This window comes from Oncorhynchus tshawytscha, linkage group LG19 (assembly GCF_018296145.1).
Source record: "Oncorhynchus tshawytscha isolate Ot180627B linkage group LG19, Otsh_v2.0, whole genome shotgun sequence".
In the NCBI taxonomy this organism is placed as follows: Eukaryota; Metazoa; Chordata; class Actinopteri; order Salmoniformes; family Salmonidae; genus Oncorhynchus; species Oncorhynchus tshawytscha.
Genome location: NC_056447.1, coordinates 1,593,570 through 1,619,863, shown reverse-complemented (window position 1 = coordinate 1,619,863; position 26,294 = coordinate 1,593,570). Strand labels below are relative to the sequence as shown.

The window sequence follows — 26,294 nt, the reverse complement described above, 5'->3', positions numbered from 1 at the left end:
CTACTCCTCTGAAGAAGAAGAGGAATTCCGTTACAGATCCACACTGCTCTCCCAGCCAAGTGCAACAGCCAAGAAACTCTGATGAAATTACAGAACTGGGTGACAGGGATGACAAAAAAGATTTGTTAGGGCATTTATTACAATCGTTAATATGTGGATTTTATGAGAGTTTATGGATTTAAAATGATAACTCACAGAAACTTTTACTTGATAATTGGAATCAGTCTGGTCACTCAAGTCATCCCAGGTGCTGTCATGGGGACAGCAGAAACTTTTGTCTGCGTCATAGCCGTTGTTCAGCAGCAGACGCATCATCATCCCGTCCCGCAGGCAGTACTGCAGAGCCTGTGGGAAACACTGTCACTCACCACGGAAAAATAACAATTGATGTCTGCATGTCTGGCCAAAAGCAGCTTTACAATCTCGTACTGCCCATCTCTCACCGCCACCACGAGGCAGAATAGAGCGGCCAGGTCAGGTTTGTCTCCTGTGTTCAGCAGCATTTCAGTGCAGGTCACGTCTCCATTAGAGACAGTAAAGTACAATGCACTTTTTCTCATGTCTCTGTAGTCTTCAGAGATGTGAAAGTCTTGGAGAGCGTTGACATCAAAGCCCTTTTCCACGAGTAGCTCCAGGCATTGTACATGGACTCCGTCGGCTGCAGAGTGAACGGGACTCTTGCCTGAAAGTCTGATTGCCCTTCTAGTGTTTATCAGAATAAAAATTCTCAGTGACCTGATAGAGAAAAGTTAACTCTGATCAGTGAAGTAGTTTTCCTTCGAACTACATTCGGTTCTTCTTTATTTGAAAGATAAATAATGGACTCCAGCAGAGGAGGCTGGTAGGAGGAGCCATAGGAGGAAAGGCTTATTGTTATGGCTGGAATGGAATAAACATGGTTTCCATATGTTTGATGTGTTTGATACTGTTCCATTTATACCATTCCAGCCATTACAATGAGCCTGTCCTCCTATAGCTCCTCCCACCATCCTCCTTAGAGTACTCACAGGTAATGGCCCTCATATGCTGTTCGATGAATGGGTAGCTCTGAGCACAGGCTAGGTACATTGGGGTTGGCTCCATGTCGCAGAAGGAAATCTATACAGTCTGGATTCCCAGATTGTGCAGCATCATACAGCACACTGTCCCCATTGGGCGCCTGTGTATTCACATTACCACCTAGTTGTAGGGAGAGGAAATCCAGCTTCAGCTTATTGTCATTTCTCAGACAATTGTTATGTATTTTTTATTTACCTTTATTTATCCAGGTAGGCCAGTTGAGAACAAGTTCGACCTGGCCAAGATAAAGCAAAGCAGTGCGACACAAACAACACAGAGTTACGCATGGGATAAACAAACGTACAGTCAATAACACAATAGAAAAGTCTATATACAGTGTGTGTAAATGTCGTGAGATTAGGGAGGTAAGGTAATAAATAGGCCATAGTGGCGAGAGTTAGCAATTAAACACTGGAGTAATAGATGTGCAGAAGATGAATGTGCAAGTAGAGATACTGGGGTGCAAAGGAGAAAAAAATAAATAGCAATATGGGAATGAGGTAGTTGGGTGTGCTATTTACAAATGGGCTATGAACAGGTGCAATGATCAGTAAGCTGCTCTGATCAGTAAGCTGATGCATAAAGTTAGTGAGGGAGATATAAGACTCCAGCTTCAGTGATTTTTGCAATTCGTTCCAGTCATTGGCAGCAGAGAACTGGAAGGAAAGGCAGCCAAACGAGGAGTTGGCTTTGGGGATAACCAGTGAAATATAACTGCTGGAGCGCGTGCTACGGGTGGGTGCTGCTATGGTGACCAGTGAGCTGAGATAAGGCGGGGCTTTACCTAGCAAAGACTTCTAGATGACCTGGAGCCAGTGGGTTTGGCAATGAATATGAAGCGAGGGCCAGCCAATGAAAGCATACAGGTCGCAGTGGTGGGTAGCATATGGCGCTTTGGTGACAAAACGGATGGCACTGTGATAGGCTACATCCAATTTGCTGAGTAGAGTGTTGGAGGCTATTTTGTAAATTACATCGCTGAAGTCAAGGATCGGTAGGATAGGTAGGATAGATACAGTGGGAGAATCTCAATTGCATTTCCTTAATTTGTCGGGTCCTCTCTCCTCGCCTCCTCAAAACCCATTGGATGAAAAGGTCAGGTGTCCCTCCTGTCTGTCCAATGGGTGTTGAGAAGGCGAGGAGAGAGGACATGAGAAATCAAGGAAATTAAATTGAGATTCTCATGATGTCCCAAATCACACCTTACCCCATAGTCATTTTTGCGGGTTCACGTAGTTAGCCCAATTCTGATATTCTTTCCACTACCTGGTCTTTTAACCAATCACATCAGATCTTTTCACATGAGATCTTTATTAAGCATATCTGATTGATCAAAATACCAATTAGTGAAAAAAAGATCAGAATTGGGCCACTTGTCTAAAGCAGCCCAAGTGTCTGATGGGTTTGGGCAGAGCCATATATTAAGAGAATTCGGGCAGGTTTTTAGAGCGCACGCCATGTTAGCGCCTTTATTCTCAAAATGTTGGTGACATAACAATACGAGAGAGCCTCCAACAATTCCCTATGAAATGACCCGCTGTAAACAAGCAAAACAGAGCAGCGGATGTCAGACCGACTCGGATTTCAGATACGTTTTTAGTTATTAGCCTTTGGGATAATGTGTATCCAAGTCGGTCCTGTGTTATGGTGTTAAGAAATTGCATATCTGCTTTCACTGGACATCTTCATAGGTTTTGAAAATGATCAGAAATAAACGGCACAAACCTAGCAACGACTATGGAGGAGAAAGTGGCGCTCTCGTCACATTCAGACAGAATCCGCATTGGCCCAACTCTCTATATAGATATGACTCTGGGTTTGGGTTGTTTTATGCAAAATGTTGAAAGTTATATATAGCTCTGGCCTATCACAGGGCAAACTGGAGCTATCGTGTTTTTCCATACTCACCATTGTGAAAAAAGGATCTCAAGAACCTCTGAGTGGGCGTGCTGTGCTGCAATGGCCATTGGAGTCACGCCATCTTGATCTATCTCAGAGACCTGGCCACCATGTTCCAACAACAGCTCCATGATATGAGAGTAACCTACCTTTGCCGCCTGGTGCAGGGCAGTCGACTGCTTCAGACAGACCTGCTCCACACAGGCTCCTCTCTTGATCAGGGCAGATGCCATTTCATACGACTCAAATCTAACAGCTGACTGGGAGAAACCACAACAACTGTTGAATATCAGGGGAACAATATGAGTCATTTCAACAATAATACTTGTTGTGACAACAAGGATGCCAAGGACACAGACTTTATACCTTTCACTATTACCTGGCAGTAGAGGGGATTCTCTCTTGTTGTGACAACAAGGATGCCAAGGACACAGACTTTATACCTTTCACTATTACCTGGCAGTAGAGGGGATTCTCTCTTGTTGTGACAACAAGGATGCCAAGGACTTGTTGTGACAACAAGGATGCCAAGGACTTTACATATTTTATACCTTTCACTATTACCTGGCAGTAGAGGGGATTCTCTCTTGTTGTGACAACAAGGATGCCAAGGACACAGACTTTATACCTTTCACTATTACCTGGCAGTAGAGGGGATTCTCTCTTGTTGTGACAACAAGGATGCCAAGGACACAGACTTTATACCTTTCACTATTACCTGGCAGTAGAGGGGATTCTCTCTTGTTGTGACAACAAGGATGCCAAGGACACAGACTTTATACCTTTCACTATTACCTGGCAGTAGATGGGGATTCTCTCTTGTTGTGACAACAAGGATGCCAAGGACACAGACTTTATACCTTTCACTATTACCTGGCAGTAGAGGGGATTCTCTCTTGTTGTGACAACAAGGATGCCAAGGACACAGACTTTATACCTTTCACTATTACCTGGCAGTAGAGGGGATTCTCTCTTGTTGTGACAACAAGGATGCCAAGGACACAGACTTTATACCTTTCACTATTACCTGGCAGTAGAGGGGATTCTCTCTTGTTGTGACAACAAGGATGCCAAGGACACAGACATTATACCTTTCACTATTACCTGGCAGTAGAGGGGATTCTCTCTTGTTGTGACAACAAGGATGCCAAGGACACAGACTTTATACCGTTCACTATTACCTGGCAGTAGAGGGGATTCTTTCTTGTTGTGACAACAAGGATGCCAAGGACACAGACTTTATACCTTTCACTATTACCTGGCAGTAGAGGGGATTCTCTCTTGTTGTGACAACAAGGATGCCAAGGACACAGACTTTATACCTTTCACTATTACCTGGCAGTAGAGGGGATTCTCTCTTGTTGTGACAACAAGGATGCCAAGGACACAGACTTTATACCTTTCACTATTACCTGGCAGTAGAGGGGATTCTCTCTTTTTGTGACAACAAGGATGCCAAGGACACAGACTTTATACCTTTCACTATTACCTAGCAGTAGAGGGGATTCTTTCTTGCAGTTGGTGTTATGCGGAGACGCTCCATGTTCAAGTAGCATCTTCACATTGTCCACCAGACCAGCCATAGCCATAGAGTTAGCAGTGTTTCTCCCTCCATTGTCTTCTCCTCCAGGGACCCCCTAAAAGACGCTGTTGGACACAACCCAAGAGATCAGGAACCAGTTCTAGCACGTCCAACAAAACAAAACAAGTCATGTCGCACATAAATCAGCAAATATCCACATTCATGCCAGTAGATTTATAGGATATGCAGTACGTGTCCAGATATGCAGCCCATGATGTAATTGCTCTGTAATAGCCTACCACACAACACTATCTAAACCCACTGGCTCCACGTCATCTACAAGACCCTGCTAGGTAAAGTCCCCCCTTATCTTAGCTCGCTGGTCACCATAGCATCTCCCACCTGTAGCACGCGCTGCAGCAGGTATATCTCTCTGGTCACCCCCAAAACCAATTCTTTCTTTGGCCGCCTCTCCTTCCAGTTCTCTGCTGCCAATGACTGGAACGAACTACAAAAATCTCTGAAACTGGAAACACTTATCTCCCTCACTCGCTATAAGCACCAACTGTCAGAGCAGCTCACAGATTACTGCACCTGTACATAACCCACCTATAATTTAGCCCAAACAACTACCTCTTCCCCTACTGTATTTATTTATTTATTTATTTTGCTCCTTTGCACGCCATTATTTGTATTTCTACTTTGCACTTTCTTCCATTGCACATCTACCATTCCAGTGTTTTACTTGTTATATTGTATTTACTTTGCCACCATGGCCTTTTTTTTGCCTTTACCTCCCTTATCTCACCTCATTTGCTCACATCGTATATAGACTTGTTTATACTGTATTATTGACTGTATGTTTGTTTTACTCCATGTGTAACTCTGTGTCGTTGTGTGTGTCGAACTGCTTTGCTTTATCTTGGCCAGGTTGCAATTGTAAATGAGAACTTGTTCTCAACTTGCCTACCTAGTTAAATAAAGGTGAAAAGGTTGGACAGCTGCCTTGTACAGAGGGTACCAGCCCATGTCATCTGCAACACTAAAACTTTCTTGAAGGGAGAGAATGTCACCTGGGTGGAGAATGTACCAGAAAGAATGATGACTTTTCACAGGAGCATTGGTGTCTTATGATGAAGTATCAGCCATTCAATATCAGTCTAGTTTCCTAGCAGTTTTCTGTTGTCAAGTAATTGGACATGATTCATCTAAGCTACATAAAATGGTGTTGAGCCGGCCCAGCCCCCAAAATAGTATGGCACAAGCCATGGCACAAGCCAAGGGTTCCTTGTCTCTCTCCCTCTCCGATCATGCCCAGATTATGAATGCTACGTTAATGTCAGCAATGCATTGTAACTTATGTCCATGCCCTGTATAATGTAATCATTAATTTTACAATGATATGAGATACTTGCATTTAGTATTCAATTCTTAGATATTTCTTGATTCTTAATGTAAGTCATCAATAGTCCTGCTTCAATATTGCTAAATCATCAGTATGGAGTCAGATAAACAGTTTAATAGACTTTGTCATTATTAATTACATAGTCTTATCACGGGTCGATGTGGGATATGTATAACATAATATAAACTCAGCAAAAAAAGAAACGTCCTCTCACTGTCAACTGCATTTATTTTCAGCAAACTTAACATGTGTAAATATTTGTATACAAACATAACAAGATTCAACAACTGAGACAAACTGAACAAGTTCCACAGACATGTGACTAACAGAAATGGAATAATGTGTCCCTGAACAAAGGGGGGGGTCAAAATCAAAAGTAACAGTCAGTATCTGGTGTGGCCACCAGCTGCATTAAGTACTGCAGTGCATCCCCACATGGACTGCTCCAGATTAGCCAGTTCTTGCCGTGAAACAAAGGAGATCATGTTTAGACAGTGTTCCAAAATAATTGAAGTAAGCATAATATGAATAATTGTTCATGTCATTTTGATCTAAAAAATGACAGCATATAGCAAAATGCAAAAGTAGCCTAGGACATGGAGTATTTTCAGAAGTGTATTCGTATCATGCATTACCTCTCTAAAGATGATAATGATATTTGTGGCACGACTCCTGAATGCTCATCTGAATGTTGTAATCAAGCAGTCGATCTTCGTCCAGGTCGTCAGGATCCATAGCTTCAGAGGAAATAGCGATGTTACTATGTGGCCTACTATCACCGTGCTCCCGACCTTTAGGTGTGCAAAGGTAATTGACTCCAGAAATATCTAAACACAATGTTCTGTTTTATTAGATATATTGTCCTTTTCACCAGTCAGGCAGATTTCAGTTCTCACCTGTGAAATCTAGTTCTGTTCACAGGTCCCACCCGGTCCAGACAGAGAAAGTGTAATTTGTGCCATGCCTGAACTGAATCCCTTCTCTACCAAACACACACACACGCGCACACACACGCACACACACACACACACACACACACACACACACACACACACACACACACACACACACACACACACACACACACACACACACACACACACACACACACACACACACACACACACACACACACACACACACACACACACACACACACACACACACACACAGGCTTCCGGTGCCGACAGAGATGGCCGCCTCGCTTCGCGTTCCTAGGAAACTATGCAGTTTTTTTACGTGTTATTTCTTACACTAGTACCCCAGGTCATCTTAGGTTTCATTACATACAGCCGAGAAGAACTACTGAATATAAGATCAGCGTCAACTCACCATCAGTACGACCAAGAATATGTTTTTCGCGACGCGGATCCTGTGTTCTGCCTTACAACCAGGACAACGGAGTGGATTACATGCAGCGACCCAAAAAAACGACTCAGAAAAAGAGGGAAACGAAGCGGTCTTCTGGTCAGACTCCGGAGACGGGCACACCGTGCACCACTCCCTAGCATTCTTCTTGCCAATGTCCAGTCTCTTGACAACAAGGTTGATGAAATCCGAGCAAGGGTAGCATTCCAGAGGGACATCAGAGACTGTAACGTTCTATGCTTCACGGAAACATGGCTAACTGGAGAGACGCTATCCGAAGCGGTGCAGCCAGCGGGTTTCTCCACGCATCGCGCCGACAGAAACAAACATCTTTCTGGTAAGAAGAGGGGCGGGGGCGTATGCCTCATGGCCAACGTGACATGGTGTGATGAAAGAAACATACAGGAACTCAAATCCTTCTGTTCACCTGATTTAGAATTCCTCACAATCAAATGTAGACCGCATTATCTACCAAGAGAATTCTCTTCGATTATAATCACAGCCGTATATATCCCCCAAGCAGACACATCGATGGCTCTGAACGAACTTTATTTAACTCTCTGCAAACTGGAAACGATTTATCCGGAGGCTGCATTCATTGTAGCTGGGGTTTTAACAAGGCTAATCTGAAAACAAGACTCCCTAAATTTTATCAGCATATCGATTGCGCAACCAGGGGTGGAAAGACCCTGGATCATTGTTACTCTAACTTCCGCGACGCATATAAGGCCCTGCCCCGCCCCCCTTTCGGAAAAGCTGACCACGACTCCATTTTGTTGATCCCTGCCTACAGACAGAAACTAAAACAAGAGGCTCCCACGCTGAGGTCTGTCCAACGCTGGTCCGACCACGCTGACCCCACACTCCAAGACTGCTTCCATCATGTGGACTGGGAGATGTTTCGTATTGCGTCAGACAACAACATTGACAAATACGCTGATTCGGTGTGCGAGTTCATTAGAACGTGCGTTGAAGATGTCGTTCCCATAGCAACGATTAAAACATTCCCTAACCAGAAACCGTGGATTGATGGCAGCATTCGTGTGAAACTGAAGGCGCGAACCACTGCTTTTAATCAGGGCAAGGTGTCTGGTAACATGACTGAATACAAACAGTGCAGCTATTCCCTCCGCAAGGCTATCAAACAAGCTAAGCGCCAGTACAGAGACAAAGTAGAATCTCAATTCAACGGCTCAGACACAAGAGGCATGTGGCAGGGTCTACAGTCAATCACGGACTACAGGAAGAAACCCAGCCCAGTCACGGACCAGGATGTCTTGCTCCCAGGCAGACTAAATAACTTTTTGCCCGCTTTGAGGACAATAGAGTGCCACTGACACGGCCTGCAACGAAAACATGCGGTCTCTCCTTCACTGCAGCCGAGGTGAGTAAGACATTTAAACGTGTTAACCCTCGCAAGGCTGCAGGCCCAGACGGCATCCCCAGCCGCGCCCTCAGAGCATGCGCAGACCTGCTGGCCGGTGTGTTTACGGACATATTCAATCAATCCCTATACCAGTCTGCTGTTCCCACATGCTTCAAGAGGGCCACCATTGTTCCTGTTCCCAAGAAAGCTAAGGTAACTGAGCTAAACGACTACCGCCCCGTAGCACTCACTTCCGTCATCATGAAGTGCTTTGAGAGACTAGTCAAGGACCATATCACCTCCACCCTACCTGACACCCTAGACCCACTCCAATTTGCTTACCGCCCAAATAGGTCCACAGACGATGCAATCTCAACCACACTGCACACTGCCCTAACCCATCTGGACAAGAGGAATACCTATGTGAGAATGCTGTTCATCGACTACAGCTCGGCATTCAACACCATAGTACCCTCCAAGCTCGTCATCAAGCTCGAGACCCTGGGTCTCGACCCCGCCCTGTGCAACTGGGTACTGGACTTCCTGACGGGCCGACCCCAGGTGGTGAGGGTAGGCAACAACATCTCCTCCCCGCTGATCCTCAACACTGGGGCCCCACAAGGGTGCGTTCTGAGCCCTCTCCTGTACTCCCTGTTCACCCACGACTGCGTGGCCACGCACGCCTCCAACTCAATCATCAAGTTTGCGGACGACACAACAGTGGTAGGCTTGATTACCAACAACGACGAGACGGCCTACAGGGAGGAGGTGAGGGCCCTCGGAGTGTGGTGTCAGGAAAATAACCTCACACTCAACGTCAACAAAACTAAGGAGATGATTGTGGACTTCAGGAAACAGCAGAGGGAACACCCCCATCCACATCGATGGAACAGTAGTGGAGAGGGTAGCAAGTTTTAAGTTCCTCGGCATACACATCACAGACAAACTGAATTGGTCCACTCACACAGACAGCATCGTGAGGAAGGCGCAGCAGCACCTCTTCAACCTCAGGAGGCTGAAGAAATTCGGCTTGTCACCAAAAGCACTCACAAACTTCTACAGATGCACAATCGAGAGCATCCTGGCGGGCTGTATCACCGCCTGGTATGGCAACTGCACCGCCCTCAACCGTAAGGCTCTCCAGAGGGTAGTGAGGTCTGCACAACGCATCACCAGGGGGCAAACTACCTGCCCTCCAGGACACCTACACCACCCAATGCTACAGGAAGGCCATAAAGATCATCAAGGACATCAACCACCCGAGCCACTGCCTGTTCACCCCGCTGTCATCCAGAAGGCGAGGTCAGTACAGGTGCATCAAAGCTGGGACCGAGAGACTGAAAAACAGCTTCTATCTCAAGGCCATCAGACTGTTAAACAGCCACCACTAACATTGAGTGGCTACTGCCAACACTGTCAATGACACTGACTCTACTCCAGCCACTTTAATAATGGGAATTGATGGGAAATGATGTAAATATATCACTAGCCACTTTAAACAATGCTACCTTATATAATGTTACTTACCCTACATTATTCATCTCATATGCATACGTAGATACTGTACTCTATATCATCGACTGCATCCTTATGTAATACATGTATCACTAGCCACTTTAACTATGCCACGTGGTTTACATACTCATCTCATATGTATATACTGCACTCAATACCATCTACTGTATCTTGCCTATGCTGCTCTGTACCATCACTCATTCATATATCCTTATGTACATATTCTTTATCCCCTTACACTGTGTATAAGACAGTAGTTTTTTGGAATTGTTAGTTAGATTACTTATTGGTTATTACTGCATTGTCGGAACTAGAAGCACAAGCATTTCGCTACACTCGCATTAACATCTGCTAACCATGTGTATGTGACAAATAAAATTTGATTTGATTTGATTTGACACACACACACACACACACACACACACACACACACACACACACACACACACACACACACACACACACACACACACACACACACACACACACACACACACACACACACACAGCTTACTCTCCAGGGCACTGTAGAGCAGGGCAAAGTAGTCCCTGCACTGGGGTTCATCCGCATGTTCATCCACACACGCCTAATACTATTTTTAGGTGTCATCTGCTTCCGTTGAAGTCGTTTGTTTAGCATGCAGGCCATACCACAACATCCAAATCTTGTGTCTTATGTTCACTCATTTTCCATAATGTCAACTGTAATAATTACAGAGATATTTATTTGACTAGTGCAGAAAGAGACAGCAATGTTAAAATAACAGATGGCAAATATTAGCCTTGTCAGAAGAGAAATGTTCAGGGAAGATCCATTTTCTCTGGCAGACCATCAAAGGGGCTTGAAGAACTCCCTGCTGGGTAGTATTAACATGTGATTAAAATGTAGAAAGACATCCAGTGTTGTTGATTTTCCGAGACGCAAAGATGGTTCAAGACAATTGTGGTGATTCTGAATAGGATCTCTCAGAAGCTGCATCAGAACTGCTAGAGCTCCAGCATCAATTCCCTTTATCAAACATCCATGCTTTACTTATTGCTTTTGTGACTAATATGTTGCTCAAAAAGAGACAGGGGAAGACATTATCCCATCAATAAAAATAAAAAAGACATTACAACGTGTAAAAACGTGTGAAACAGAAATGTAATAATATGCTCAACAATTCAAACATACTGTATGCAAGCTGCATAGTCAATACGGTTGCATGGTTGGTAGTTCACAGTCGTCTCTTCTCCCTACATGGCAAACACTTCAGATCATTCATCAAGTAGCTCTTCAGTCTGGGAGGGAAAAGGTCACAGCTCATGAACATGGGCAGGGCCGGATTAAGAAATCATAGGCAACGGAGCTTTGGTCTTGAATTCAAGCAAACAACAGCCCAGGCCAATGAAGCGACACACATATTGTACAATATTAGGAGGATATACATGTATATACAATACCAGTCAATAGTTTGGACACACCTTCTCATTCCAGGGTTTTTCTTTATTTGTACTATTTTCAAAATTGTAGAATTATAGTGAAGACATCAAAACTATGAAATAACACAAATGGAATCATGTAGTACCCCCAAAAAGTGTTAAACAAATCAAAATCTTCAAAATCTTACAATCTTCTTCAAATCAAAAAGCTTCAGCCCCAGTAAGCCCCTGCATTAATCCGACCCTGATCATGGGGTCATTCAGTCTTTTCAAGGTCAGCTGCTTCCTGATCTCCAGTCAGCACGGGTGCTTGAGTGATCGGGTTTCCCTAGGTGAAAGGGAATAAACAGAAAAGTTAACATTTTGAATGTGATATACTCCATGTAAATGGTGCACACCCAGACAGGTGCATGAGGCATGAAAGACTCATGAATTCACAAAACTGCATAAAGGATAGACACGATTGGAAAATGTTTTGTTTGTCACTCAGTCGAGAGAAGCTTAATAAACATCCCACAATGGAAATAATGAAAAAAAGGTTGACAACTCACTGGAATTCCTTCTTCCCTCTACACATTTCATACTCAAGCTGTCGTCATGGTTACAAGTGAAGCACCTTTCAACGTCATAGCCATTGTTGAGCAGACGACACATCATCTCGTCCCGCAGGCAGTAATGCAGAGCCGGGCGAAGCACTGTGTTACTGACCACTGTGAAGTAACAATTGACGTCTGCCTGTCTGGCCAGAAGCAGCTTCACAATCTCATACCTCCCAGCTCTCGCCGCCACCAGGAGGCAGCATAGAGGGTCCAGTTCAGGTTTGGCTCCTGCATTCAGCAGCATTTCGACGCATGGGATGTCCCTAGAGACAGCAAAGTATAATGTGCTTCTTCTCAAGTCCATGTTCTTGTCTGAGAGGTGTGGCGTCAGGAGGACGTTGACGTACAAAGCCATTTTCTATGAGTAGTTCCATACAATCAGAATGGTTGCTATCAACTGCAGAGTGAATCGGGCTTTGGCCAGTGAGTTTGATAGCAGTGAGAAATGAAAAAGGTTTGGTGGAGATGGACATGTCATTCAACACCTGTGAGGCCTGGCCGAATGTCTTTGAACTGTGTTACGGGAGATCTTGCCTTTACTCACTCATAGTGACCCTCATGTGCTGCCTTGTGGATTGGTAGTTGTCCAATCAAACTGGGTAGATTAGGGTTGGCTCCATTTTTTAAGAGAAGTTCAATACAGTCTGGGTTTCCTGTACCAACTGCATCCGTCAGAACACTCTTCCCATTTAAAGCCTGGGAATTGACTCCGTTTCCTTATATGACATGTTAAAACAAAGTCACACCAGCTGAGAGAATACATGAGTCAAGTTTACAAGCAAGACCTCTGTAAATTCACAGAACCTATGACTAGATGGATACGTTAACATTCCGAGCTGATTTTACCTCACTGGTTACATACCATTAGTGGAGAACAATGTCTAGCATGTGGACATGGAAACACCCAACAGGGTCACGCCCCGGTGATCTTTCTAGTTAACCCGACCTCCGTGCCTTAGCAACACCATCGTGACCTCAGAGCAGCCCACCTTGGCTGCTTCCTGCATGAAGGTCCACTTCTTCTGACAGATCCGCTCCACCCACTACGCAATCAAAGAATAGGACATTTCATATGAACTGGCCCTAGGAGTTTCAGCAAGGAGAATGAAGCTATGCAGCTCCGTGGTTTTAAAAACTCCTTACAACACAACAATGGTGAATACAACTCAAAGATTGTGTTTCTATGAACTTCTGGATTCATCACAAAATCATTGTGAAGACATTTATCTCTAACTGAAATATTTGTCTGTTATTACTTGACCAAATGAAATGCAGGTCAACACCTATTTGTTTTAAGGTTGATTTGGTAACAGTGTTATGAACAGTGTTATGATCAATGTGATTAAACAACACAATTGTTTACAGTTTAAGTGTGTCATTTTCCTCAGATTGCAGTACACTAATTTTACCCAGCGATAGTGGGTAGTCATTTCTGCTGTTGGTGTTGTGTGGAGAAGCTCCCACGCTCCAGCAGTCTCCACATTCTCCACCAGATCGGCTTTAGCTGCCAGAGTCAGTGGCGTCTCTCCCCCCATTGCTGTTCTCTCCTCCAGCGTTAGCCCATGCGAAGCTACTAGAACAATTCAAAAGGTCACGGCAGAAATTCCTGGGCTTAATGTCTGACTAACCATTATGATGCAAGGGTGCCATTCTGACTGGCAAATGTCTATTGCCATCTAGATTGGTTGAGCCAGACAGGGGAGGGGCTCAATCTGGATGGAATCCAGGCTACCAACTTGGGTAGGTATTTTAATGTATTTTAATGTGTTTTAAGCCTGCTCTCAGTTATGTTTGGCTTGAATCCCACCATTCATGTCATCAGAGATCAAGCTCATAGATGCAATGGATTATTCTCGTTTGTGGCATGTGTGTGTCCGTGCAGACAACAGGCCTCTAAAGTTCAGTATCTTATAAATTGCTATGAGCTCTTGTGTCTGTAACCACATAGCAGTGGGTACTTGGTTCTGAAGTGTGGATTATCCCAGTAGTAGAGGCAGCCGGCCACAATAGAGCTGTTAGATTACCATGGCTTTTGAGGAGCCATCATTGGTATTTGGTGTTTTATTAGGATCCCCATTAGATGTGAAAACATCAGCTACTGTTCCTGGGGTTTACACACAACTCAAAACATGACATATTACAGACTACACAGCTCAATGACAGACAGAACTACATACATCAGACTCAGATCACCCATCAGACCCATTCAAACTCCAAGCTTTATAACAGTATTCTACAATAACAAATACCTTAGCAGAGCTGTCCAATCTGACCAGACCAGTTCAGAGTTTCTACTGTTTATATTAACAATATTGACTTGTCTGTAAAAAAATTGTAACCTGCACTTGTATGCCAATGATACTGTTGTGTATGTTATTGCCCCCACAGTTGACCAGGCTCTATCTGAACTAGAGTCTGCCTTCATTGTTTTACAAAAAAACTTTGTTGACTTTAAATTAATACTGAATGCAGGTAAAACTAAGTATATGTTCTCTAGAGTGCATAAACATAAGTCTGATGATTTAAGCATATGCACTTTGGATGGTGTCCATATTGATTGTGTCCGTGCTTACACATCTCTGGGCATCTGGATGGATGAAAAGCTGTCTTTTAAAAACAATGGGCTTCTTTTAAAGAAATAGGTGCTGTCTCTCGTTCAATAGTAGAAAGCAGATTATTCAGTTGACGTTCCTATTGGTCCTAGACTATGGAGACGTCATGCGTATGAACACAGCTGCCACTTCATTAAAGCCATTAGATGCAGTTTATCATAGCGCATAGCGTAGCGCATAGCGCATCACTGCATTCTCTACCAGAAAGTTGGTTGGCCCTCTTTGATGTCACATATATTGATACTTTGCTATGTTTTCATTTACCATTAGTCTCACTGTACATAACAGCATTACTAAACTTTAGACATACAAGTTACCAAACCTGGTCTCAGGTATAGTTAACTGTGGAAACTCCTTTGGTCTGTACTGAGTTACGGAAATCAGCGTTTAGTTTTCTTGCAACTTATTTGTGGAACAATCTGCAAAATATTCTTAAATGTGATGTTGTGGTGCCTCTGGGGAGATTCAGAAAGATGATTGAGGACCTTATTACTGATGAACGTGTTTGTTTTTTATGACTGTTTTTCTTTCTGCTTGCAGTTTGTATTTATATTCTGATGTGTATTTTCTGTCATTTCTGTCATTTAGGGCTCATCTATAAAAGAGATATTGGTCTCAGTATGACTCCCTGATAAAATAAAGATAAAATATTCATTCTGGATTTTGAAGTGTAGGCCTACGGAACCCTAACCGGCTGCGCGCGTGTGCCATCCTGCGCCATTGTGCATAAATGTATCTTGTCCCCCCACACCAAACGCGATCACGACACGCAGGTTAAAATATTTTAAAAACTCTGAACCAATTATATTAATTTGGGGACAGGTCGAAAAGCATTAAACATTTATGGCACTTAAGCTAGTTAGCTTGCACTTACTAGCTAATTTGTCCTATTTAGCTAGCTTGCTGTTGCTAGCTAATTTGTCCTGGGATACAAACATTGAATTGTTATTTTACCTGAAATGCACAAGGTCCTCTACTTCACCAATGAATCCACACATAAAATGGTCAACCGAATCGTTTCTAGTCATCTCTCTTCCATCCAGGCTCTTTCTTCTCTTGACTTTATATTGCGATTGGCAACTTCCATAAATTAGGTGCATTACCACCACTGAGCTCGTTCGTTCGTCTTTCAGTCACACTTTAAACCAATGAGGAGATGGGAGAGGCAGGACTTGCAGTGCGTTCTGCGTCAGAAATAGAACTGATTTCTATTTTAGCCCTTGGCAACGCAGACGCTCGTTGGCGCGTGCGAGCATTGTAGGTGCAATAATTGAATAACATAGATTTCTACATTTATTTTGCAACGCTCGCGCACGTGACGCTCGCGTTGCTTGGAGGATAGTGGAAGTGCATAGAGTTCTTCAAATGGGAAAAATGTAGGCTTTTATAATAAGCTTCAATTGGTTTGTTTTTTGCAACTAATTTGCCAATCTCATCATGTTGTGTGTCATACTCCCATTGTAATTGATCCCTGAACTAGGAGGACATTTTGAAATATATAAAAACTTCTTTAATTTATCTCTCTGAAAACTTTAAGGCCAAATAATTTATTTGGGTGCCAATTTTTTTAAATAGACATCACATGTGTGGTCAACTCTATAAATGCTTGCAAAGATAAACATTGTGTAGTGCTACCTGATAACTACCACACTAATACCAATTATAAGATATACTGCTACCATTCATTTGAAATGAATTAACGTTCAAAGATTGTAATGCTGATTTCGCAAGGGATGGTCCCCACTTGGACTCTGGTAACCTTTGTGGGCAGAGACATTTCATTGGTTACATTTTAGCAGAGATCACGTGGACGTTACCATGGCAGCGATCAAGCACTTGCTGCACAAACAGCAGTCGGTTGCGGTTGAAAATACACAGGGAAATAAAAGCTAGCGTGCTTCTATCCAGCTTGCTTATCGACTTTTTGAGAGTAACTGGCAACAAAAATAAAGTAAATTCAAAATCCACTCACTTTTACTGACGCTTAAAAACGTATTGTTTCCCACTATTGCTGTCAGCGGTTAACTAGCTACGTGTCATGTCCGAAGAAGACGCAGAAACGTCGGGGCTCAACGGGATTGCTGATGAACAAAATGTGAAAAAAGAGGGGATAGGTCCTGAAGCAGAATTAGATGAATCTCAGGTTGAAAGCAACACCACTGAACACCTGCTTCCAGATGTACAAGATAGCGATACTGGAGTAAAGACTGAAACTGGCGAGCTGGTGGGGGAAACGGTGCACAAGTCAACTTTTTTGACATCAGGTGAGGAGGACACAGTGGAGGCGACAGCTCAAGCGGACCTTCCTGAGGACAGCATGCAAGATGGAGCATCACCAAAGAAAACAACCTTTTCTAATGAAGTTGGGAACTCAACAGCCACTGGTAAGAAAGAGGATTTACAAAGTATCACAATAATTATAGACCACAATAGTTTCATGATAGGAAGGGCATTTGTCTGCTTTATCATATTATGTGTTGGACATGTTGTTTATCTTCTCTATTGTAGTGAAGATCATGCTGATGCCGGAGGGACACATGATGACGATGGCCTTTGCAATTGGGCTGACCGTCAAGGAGTTGAAGTATCACTTCGCAACTGAGCTGAAAGTGCCATCAGAACTCATACAGATTTCTCAGAGTGGTAAGCCTTTCAACTAACTGCTAAGGCCTTGACTTTCTTTGTTTATGCATTATGATTTAGGTCTTTCTCCATCCAGGTAGGATGGTAGACGACCATAGGACCCTGATAGAGCTGGGAGTGCAGCCTCATGGCACCATCCAGTTGGAGATGACCTCGTCTGACCCTGAAAACCACCCCATCCGTCCTGTCAAGCCCCAGCAGGACTACAACATGCCTGACGTAATCACTGTCCGTGTCCAGACAGGTATTTTTTTTACTAGTCTTTCTCTACCAGTCTTCTGGGAGACAATACCATACTTTTGCAGGGCCAGCCTTCATTGATGATAGTCATATGCGTTGCATCCTATCTGTATATTTCAGCCCCCCTTGCTCTCCCAGACCCAGAGACAGAGACATTCCAGGATGTGGTGGTGGAGATTGAGAGGGTCACCCATAGGAAGGCATTCCTGGGAGGCTACAGACACAAGGCCACAGAGACCGAGTACCACCATGCAGCTGTACAGACCATAGCTAAGAGGAAACCCATTAAGGGGGTGGGGACCTTCAGCCGCGATACACAGGTACATACACACACACTATTGGTGAGCGATTAACTGACATTTGTTATATTTAATTTTTTTAAACAACTAATTGACTGATGTCGGTTCAATTATTTGAATTCCATTTAGTTCAGTTTTTTTCTGTGCGCAATATACACTACATGACCAAAAACATTTCTGTATGGACGTCACTTTGTGCAAGGGGGCATTGTAATGCTGAAACAGGAAAGAGCCTTCCCCAAACTGTTGCCACAAAGTTGGAAGCACAGAATCGTCTGGAATGTCATTGTATGCTGTAGCATTAAGATTTCCCTTCACTGGAACTAAGGTGCCTAGACAGAACCATGAAAAACAGCCCCAGACCATTATTCCTCCTCCACCAAACTGTACAGTTAGCACTATGCATTTGGACAGGTAGTGTTTTCCTGGCATCCGACAAACCCAGATTTGTCTGTTGGACTGCCAGGTGGTGAAGTATGATTCATCACTCCAGTGATTGCGTTTCCACTTCTCCAGAGTTCAATGGCGGCAAGCTTTACACCATTCCAGCCTACTACTTTGAGGCTGAGCCTTTGTTTCTCCTAGACGTTTCCAATTCACTATAACAGCACTTACAGTTTACCGGGGCAGCTCTAGCAGGGCCGAAATTTGACGAACTGGCTTGTTGGAAAGGTGGCATCCTATGAAGGTGCCACATTGAAAGTGACTGAGTTCTTCAGTAAGGCCATTCTACTGCCAATGTTTGTCTATGGAGATTGCATGGCGGTGTGTTCGATTTTTATACACCTGTCAGCAACAGTTGTAACTGAAATAGCTGAATCCACTAATTTGAAGGGATGTCCACATACGTTTGTATATATAATGTAAATCCAATCAAGCCCGAACTGTGCAATGTAGTAGGGTGTTGTAGTTTCCAAAAGGCCAATATTCTACATAGTTTAGCACAGAAAACATGGTAACTAACAATGACCATAATCCATTGCGTGCCTACTTGTCCGGTCTGTATGGGGCAGGCACGGAGAGGAGCGATCGAGAGGGATAGAAAGCAGTTGCTTCGTGGGGTATCTACCTAAAAATACATTATCTAAGTGATTGATAGTTGGTATTGTGATTTTTGTCAGACAGCATAAGCAGCAGCTCTATAGAAATGACATGATGTCGTTGAATAAAATAATAGTCATCAAATAAAACAAATGTAATATACACAACAACTGAAATATTTTATTAAAGTAAAGTAATGTGAATAAATGTTGCCGTTACAGCATTCAACCCACATTAGGCATAGTGCATTTAATGTGTAAAAAGTTTGAAACAAAAATCTTTTTCAAACATGATTATTTTTTGCACCTGGAGCTGCATAAGGTATGCGAACAACCAAATGTTCTCCTTCAGACAGTGACGGTGAAGAGCCAATCCCAGCAGTGCACCAACAGCACATCCACCCAGATGACCAAGATCGGCTGCTACGTGTCCAACATGGAGGACAAGCTCATCTCCCCTGGCTCCTACATCACTGCCGCCCAGTACCATAGCAAGAGACTGAGAGCTGTACGTCCTCTGAACTATACATAGACAGACAGAGCTGCCTTTGTATCTCTGTGCTCACACCTTTACCCCCACCTATAGGTGATCACTCTGCAGATGTACACGCGGCGCTGGCAGGCCAAGCGGATGACGGACCAGCTGAGGCAGGACAGGGAGCTGCGTCTGACCTGGATGGAGAAAGAGGGGAGGAGGAAGAGGGAGGAGAAAGAGGAGCAGATCAAGGCTGAGTACCACAGGAGGATGAACCCCCAGTGCAGGGACGACTTTGCCCTGCTCTACAGTGCCCTGGAGAGTAAGCAGGGACCACCCTCTGCTGCTCATATGTGTGTGTGTGTGTGTCAGGAGGTTGGTGGCACCTTATTGGGGAGGACAGGCTTGTGTTAATGACTGGAGCGGAATAGGTGAAATGGCATCAAACACATGGTTTCCATGGTTTCCATGTGTTTGATACCATTCCATTCGCTCCGTTTCAGCCATTATTATGAGCTTTCCTCACCTCAGCACCCTCCACTGGTTTGTGTGTGTGTGAGTGGACTTGATTAACTATTCTTGTGGGGACCAGAAGTCCCTACAAGAATCGTAAACAAACAAACATTTTACCAACTGGGGACATTTTGTAAGTCCTCACGAGGTCAAATTCTATTTCTAGGGGGTCTAGGGTTAAGGTTAGAATTCAAATTATGTTAAGGGTTAGGTTTTGGGGTTGTGTGTAACCTTCATTTAACTTGGCAAGTCAGTTAAGAACTAATTCTTATTTACAATGACGGCCTACCCCGGCCAAATCCGGACGATGCTGGGCCAATTGTTCGCCGCCATATTGGACTCCCAATCACGGCCGGATGTGATACAGCCTGGAATTGAACCAGGGACTGTAGGGACGCCTCTTGCACTGAGATGCAGTGCCTTAGACCACTGCGCCAATCGGGTTAAGGTTAGGGTAAGTGAACGGGTTAGGGAAAATAGGTTTTGAATGGGACTGCATTGTGTCTCCACAAGGTTAGCTGTACAAGACTGTGTGTGTGTTTAAATCCTCTGAATGTGTTTGTAACAGAGTGGAGGAAAGAGGAGGTAGAGCACATCGATGCCACTCTGGATGGTGCTGAGAGGAAGGCTGCTCTGTGTGCGCTACTGGAGCAGGAGAGCCAGCTCATTGCCTCCATCGGACGCCATCGCATCGCCGCCGGAGAGAGGAATTACGACAAGGCCGTGCAGGCCTTCCTTGAGAAGGTCAAAGGTCCCCTCTATTCTCTCCCACTGCTCTGGGATATGTGCGGTGTCCCATTAATTCTCTCCCAAAGTTTTCCATAGCATTGAATAGGCAATGCAGGCTCTCAGTTTCAATTAAAACATTTGACCAAACAATATATTATTTTTGTATTTGCCAGTGTGCTGCCCCTAAGAGGTGGCGTGCTTTCGATGGGAAGATGACCCAGGTGGACACCCAGTACACCATTAGAGCCAAGGAGCTGAGAGATCTGTACTCCAGCATCAACCTGCAGTACCTCAACCAGGAGGAGAGGCTTGACGTGCTGCTCACACTCAAACACACCGTCAAGGTGGGAACACTTACCCTCAACCCATACTGACTGAAAATATATATTAATCTTGAGTTGTTTTTAGATATGAAATATACATACTGATTGATTGTGAATTGACAATTGGCCATTGTTTTCTATGAGGATTCTTTAATTTGTGAATCATAAAAATGCTTCATAATTGTACAGGAGCACGACTGCAAGCTGACCCAGAACATTGTGGAGTTGATTGACAGGGAGGCGGACCTCCTGATGAGGGGGGTAAAGGAGACCAATCTGGAGGGGCTGAGGAAGAGAATCTCCACCCTCTTCCTCCAATACATCAAAACCCCCACCTTTAACCCTGAGGTGGCCAAACTGCTCAAGGTACATTACATGGCCAGAAGTATGTGGACACCTGTTCTACGAACATCTCATTCCAAAATCATGGGCATTAATATGGAGTTGGTCCCCCCTTTGATAAACAGCCTCCACTCTTCTGGGAATGCTTTCCACTAGATGTTGGAATATTGCTGCGGGGACTTGCTTCCATTCAGCCACAAGAGCATTAGTGAGGTTGGGCACTGATGTTGGGCGATTAGGCCTGGCTCGCAGTCGACGTTCCAATTCATCCTGAAGGTGTTCGATGGGGTTGAGGTCAGGGCTCTGTGCAGGCCAGTCAAGTTCTTCCACACCTATCGACAAACCATTTCTGTATGGACCTCGCTTTGTGCACGGGGGCATTGTCATGCTGAAACAGGAAAGGGCCTTCCCCAAACTTTTGCCACAAAGTTGGAAGTACAGAATCGTCTAGAATGTCATTGTATGCTTTAGCGTTAAGATTTCCCTTCACTGAGGGAGCTGTACAGTGGGCACTATGCATTCGGGCAGGTAGCGTTCTTTTGGCATCCTCCAAACCCAGATTCGTCCGTTGGACTGCCAGATGGTGAAGCGTGATTCATCACTCCAGACAACATGTTTCCACTGCTCCAGAGTCCAATGGCGGCGAGCTTTACACCACTCCAGCTGATGCTTGGTATTGCGAATGGTGATCTTAGGCTTGTATCTGGCTGCTCGGCCATGGAAACCGATTTCATGAAGCTCCCGACTAACAGTTATTGTGATGACGTTGCTTCCAGAGGCAGTTTGGAACTTATTAGTGAGTGTCCGCACTCGGCGGTCCTGTTCTGTGAGCTTGTGTGGCCTACCACTTTGCGGCTGAGCCGTTGTTCCTCCTAGATGTTTCCACTTCACAATAACAGCACTTACAGGTGGCCGGAGCAGCTCTAGCAGGGTAGAAATGTGACAGTCTGGCATGTTGGCAAGGTGGCATCTGATGACTGTGCCATGTTGAAAATCACTGAGCTCTTTAGTAAGTTTTACTGTCAATCAAATCAAATTTATTTATATAGCCCTTCGTACATCAGCTGATATCTCAAAGTGCTGTACAGAAACCCAGCCTAAAACCCCAAACAGCAAGCAATGCAGGCGTAGAAGCACGGTGGCTAGGAAAAACTCCCTAGAAAGGCCAAAACCTAGGAAAAAACCTAGAGAGGAACCAGGCTATGTGGGGTGGCCAGTCCTCTTCTGGCTGTGCCGGGTGGAGATTATAACAGAACATGGCCAAGATGTTCATAAATGACCAGCATGGTCCAATAATAATAAGGCAGAACAGTTGAAACTGGAGCAGCAGCACAGCCAGGTGGACTGGGGACAGCAAGGAGTCATCATGTCAGGTAGTCCTGAGGCATGGTCTTAGGGCTCAGGTTCTCCGAGAGAGAGAAAGAAAGAGAGAAAGAGAGAATTAGAGAGAGCACACTTAAATTCACACAGGACACCGAATAGGACAGGAGAAGTACTCCAGATATAACAAACTGACCCTAGCCCCCCGACATATAAACTACTGCAGCATAAATACTGGAGGCTGAGACAGGAGGGGTCAGGAGACACTGTGGCCCCATCCGAGGACACCGCCGGACAGGGCCAAACAGGATGGATATAACCCCACCCACTTTTCCAAAGCACAGCCCCCACACCACTAGAGGGATATCTTCAACCACCAACTTACCATCCTGAGACAAGGCCGAGTATTGCCCACAAATATCTCCGCCACGGCACAACCCAAGGGGGGGGCGCCAACCCAGACAGGAAGATCACATCAGTGACTCAACCCACTCAAGTGACGCACCCCTCCCAGGGACGGTATGAAAGAGCCCCAGTAAGCCAGTGACTCAGCCCCTGCAATAGGGTTAGAGGCAGAGAATCCCAGTGGAAAGAGGGGAACCGGCCAGGCAGAGACAGCAAGGGCGGTTCATTGCTCCAGAGCCTTTCCGTTCACCTTCCCACTCCTGGGCCAGACTACACTCAATCATATGACCCACTGAAGAGATGAGTCTTCAGTAAAGACTTAAAGGTTGAGACCGAGTTTGCGTCTCTTACATGGGTAGGCAGACCATTCCATAAAAATGGAGCTCTATAGGAGAAAGCCCTGCCTCCAGCTGGAGGCCTGCGTCTTGTGACCGTAGCGTACGTGTAGGTATGTATGGCAGGACCAAATCAGAGAGATGGGTAGGAGCAAGCCCATGTCATGCTTTGTAGGTTAGCAGTAAAACCTTGAAATCAGCCCTTGCCTTGACAGGAAGCCAGTGTAGGGAGGCTAGCACTGGAGTAATATGATCAAATTTTTTTGTTCTAGTCAGGATTCTAGCAGCCGTATTTAGCACTAACTGAAGTTTATTTAGTGCTTTATCCGGGTAGCCGGAAAGTAGAGCATTGGAGTAGTCTAACCTAGAAGTGACAAAAGCATGGATTAATTTTTCTGCATCATTTTTGGACAGAAAGTTTCTGATTTTTGCAATGTTACGTAGATGGAAAAAAGCTGTCCTTGAAATGGTCTTGATATGTACTTCAAAAGAGAGATCAGGGTCCAGAGTAACGCCGAGGTCCTTCACAGTTTTGTTTGAGACGACTGTACAACCATTAAGATTAATTGTCAGATTCAACAGAAGATCTCTTTTTTTCTTGGGACCTAGAACAAGCATCTGTTTTGTCCGAGTTTAAAAGTAGAAAGTTTGCAGCCATCCACTTCCTTATGTCTGAAACACATGCTTCTAGCGAGGGCAATTTTGGGGCTTCACCATGTTTCATTGAAATGTACAGCTGTGTGTCATCCGCATAGCAGTGAAAGTTAACATTATGTTTTCGAATGACATCCCCAAGATGTAAAATATATAGTGAAAACAATAGTGGTCCTAAAACGGAACCTTGAGGAACACCGAAATTTACAGTTGATTTGTCAGAGGACAAACCATTCACAGAGACAAACTGATATCTTTCCGACAGATAAGACCTAAACCAGGCCAGAACTTGTCCGTGTAGACCAATTTGGGTTTCCAATCTCTCCAAAAGAATGTGGTGATCGATGGTATCAAAAGCAGCACTAAGGTCTAGGAGCACGAGGACAGATGCAGAGCCTCGGTCTGATGCCATTAAAAGGTCACTTACCACCTTCACAAGTGCAGTCTCAGTGCTATGATGGGGATTGTGCTATCAATGTTTGTCTATGGAGATTGCATGGCTGTGTGCTCGATTTTATACACCTGTCAGCAACGGTGTGGCTGAAATAGCCAGATCCACACATTTGAAGGGGTGTCCATATACTTTTGTATATCGAGTGTACATATCTGAGACTGTATAGGTGTTATATGGTGTATTTTCTTGTCAATAAAATATAATTATTGAACCTTCCCACTGGGCATAGACGTCAATTCAACATCTATTCCACATTGGTTCAACGTAATTTCATTGAAATGACGTGGAAACAACGGTGATTTAACCAGTGTGCGCCCAGTGGATTCAATTAGGCCAATTAAGAAAACGGTATTATTCTGACCCTCACCCTCCTCTCCATCCCCCTCATTCCTCCTTCAGGTCCCCCAGGACCCAGCCCAGTTGAGGAAGAACATCTACTTCTGCCGCGGCTGCAGCCGCTACCTGCTTTCCACTGACTTTGCACTTACAGCCAATGCTCGCCTGGTAGGCAAGTGTCGCAGTTGTTCGGAGCTGGACAACGAGGCTCGCCGCCGCGAGGACTTCTCCCACTACAAGACCATCCTCAGGAGGCTCCGCAAGACTGAGGCCCAGAGGAACAAAGAGGCCAAGATTACCTACCTGCTGCAGGTGTGTGTGTGTGTGTGTGTGTGTGTGTGTGTGTGTGTGTGTGTGTATGTGTGTGTGTGTCTGACTGTGGTCGTGTGTATCTTACAGGAGCAGGACCTGCGGTACCTGGTAGATGTAGTGTGGGGGGCCCAGTCGGCCCTCAGTGCATGGAGCGACATGCATGACTTGGTAATGGTGAGGTGGGATTGCCAGTGGGAGTGGAGTCCCTGGAACTGCATCCTGCTCACCAAGGGAGAAGCTGCTGCTCACATCAAAATGGAGAACACTGAGAAGGTAAACACACACACCCGCACACTTGAGGGTTTAAAATGAATTGCCTAGTTTCTCCAGCAGATTTTGTTTTAAGTAAACATAACCTATATTAAGAGATAGTATTAGAGTACCAGAGAGAGAAAAAAATCAGTCTAGGCAATATAATATCATAGATTATGATACCACTAGCTAGATGGGAGGAAAAGTCTAAAGTATCAACCCCTGTTGACCATGGACAGGCCTATGGAGTGGTGTTCATTCGGAATGTTAAACACAAACACACAGTGGCAAAGAAATACTTCTCCAAGATCCCCGTCATGGCCAAATACCTCCAGGAAGTGGACTTGCAATCAGCCACCCACGGCAACCTGTTAGTCGCCAAGCCCATCAAAACGGTGACAGCCAGGATCCTGACTACCATCCCACAAGCCGCTGGTGGCAAGGCCACGCAGTGAAGCCCTGTTCCTCCCTCTTCCCGTCTCTGTCTGTCCCTTTCCCCTCTTCCTCACCATCACTCTTGTATGTCAAATAAAAATAGTGTATTTGATGATCATTGAACTGGTTTGGCTTATGCAACTTTGAAATGGATGTCTGATTTCATGATTGAAGTGACGATATTAAATAAATACTGTAAAATACAATCTGAATGGATCTTTGTGTGCATGATCTTGGTAAGAAGCTGGTACATACCTCAGTGCTAGATACAACAGTGTTACACTGGAAAACCATAAGATCCTTAAAAGGATCTTGGGTAAGGATTTTTACCAGCAATTCAGAATGTTCAAAATTCAATGTGATAGTGTACTATACCCACCTTACCAAACTGCTCGCTTTCATGTGTGATAAACTTATCTT

General features: G+C 44.6%; 2 protein-coding genes and 1 pseudogene across 2 annotated transcripts; 1 reads left to right on the top strand and 2 right to left on the bottom strand.

Moving 5' to 3' along the window:
• On the bottom strand, positions 1-10,705 carry LOC112219181 (ankyrin repeat and SOCS box protein 15-like). Its single transcript, XM_042302003.1, is given in 6 exon segments — positions 1-8; positions 234-356; positions 359-735; positions 1,008-1,190; positions 2,980-3,218; positions 10,649-10,705. Coding segments are annotated over 6 exon segments (987 nt in total).
• Positions 10,706-11,831: 1,126 nt separating this feature from the next.
• On the bottom strand, positions 11,832-13,690 carry LOC112219180 (annotated as a pseudogene).
• A 2,884-nt stretch (positions 13,691-16,574) lies between these two features.
• On the top strand, positions 16,575-26,080 carry iqub (IQ motif and ubiquitin domain containing). The gene is made up of 12 exons (XM_042301226.1): positions 16,575-17,151; positions 17,276-17,410; positions 17,487-17,654; positions 17,789-17,970; positions 19,342-19,497; positions 19,576-19,786; positions 20,546-20,721; positions 20,880-21,050; positions 21,219-21,395; positions 24,939-25,187; positions 25,275-25,460; positions 25,679-26,080. Exons 1-12 carry the CDS (start codon positions 16,806-16,808, stop codon positions 25,892-25,894), a joined length of 2,373 nt encoding a protein of 790 aa, XP_042157160.1. The 5' UTR covers positions 16,575-16,805; the 3' UTR covers positions 25,895-26,080.
• Positions 26,081-26,294: the final 214 nt, after the last annotated feature.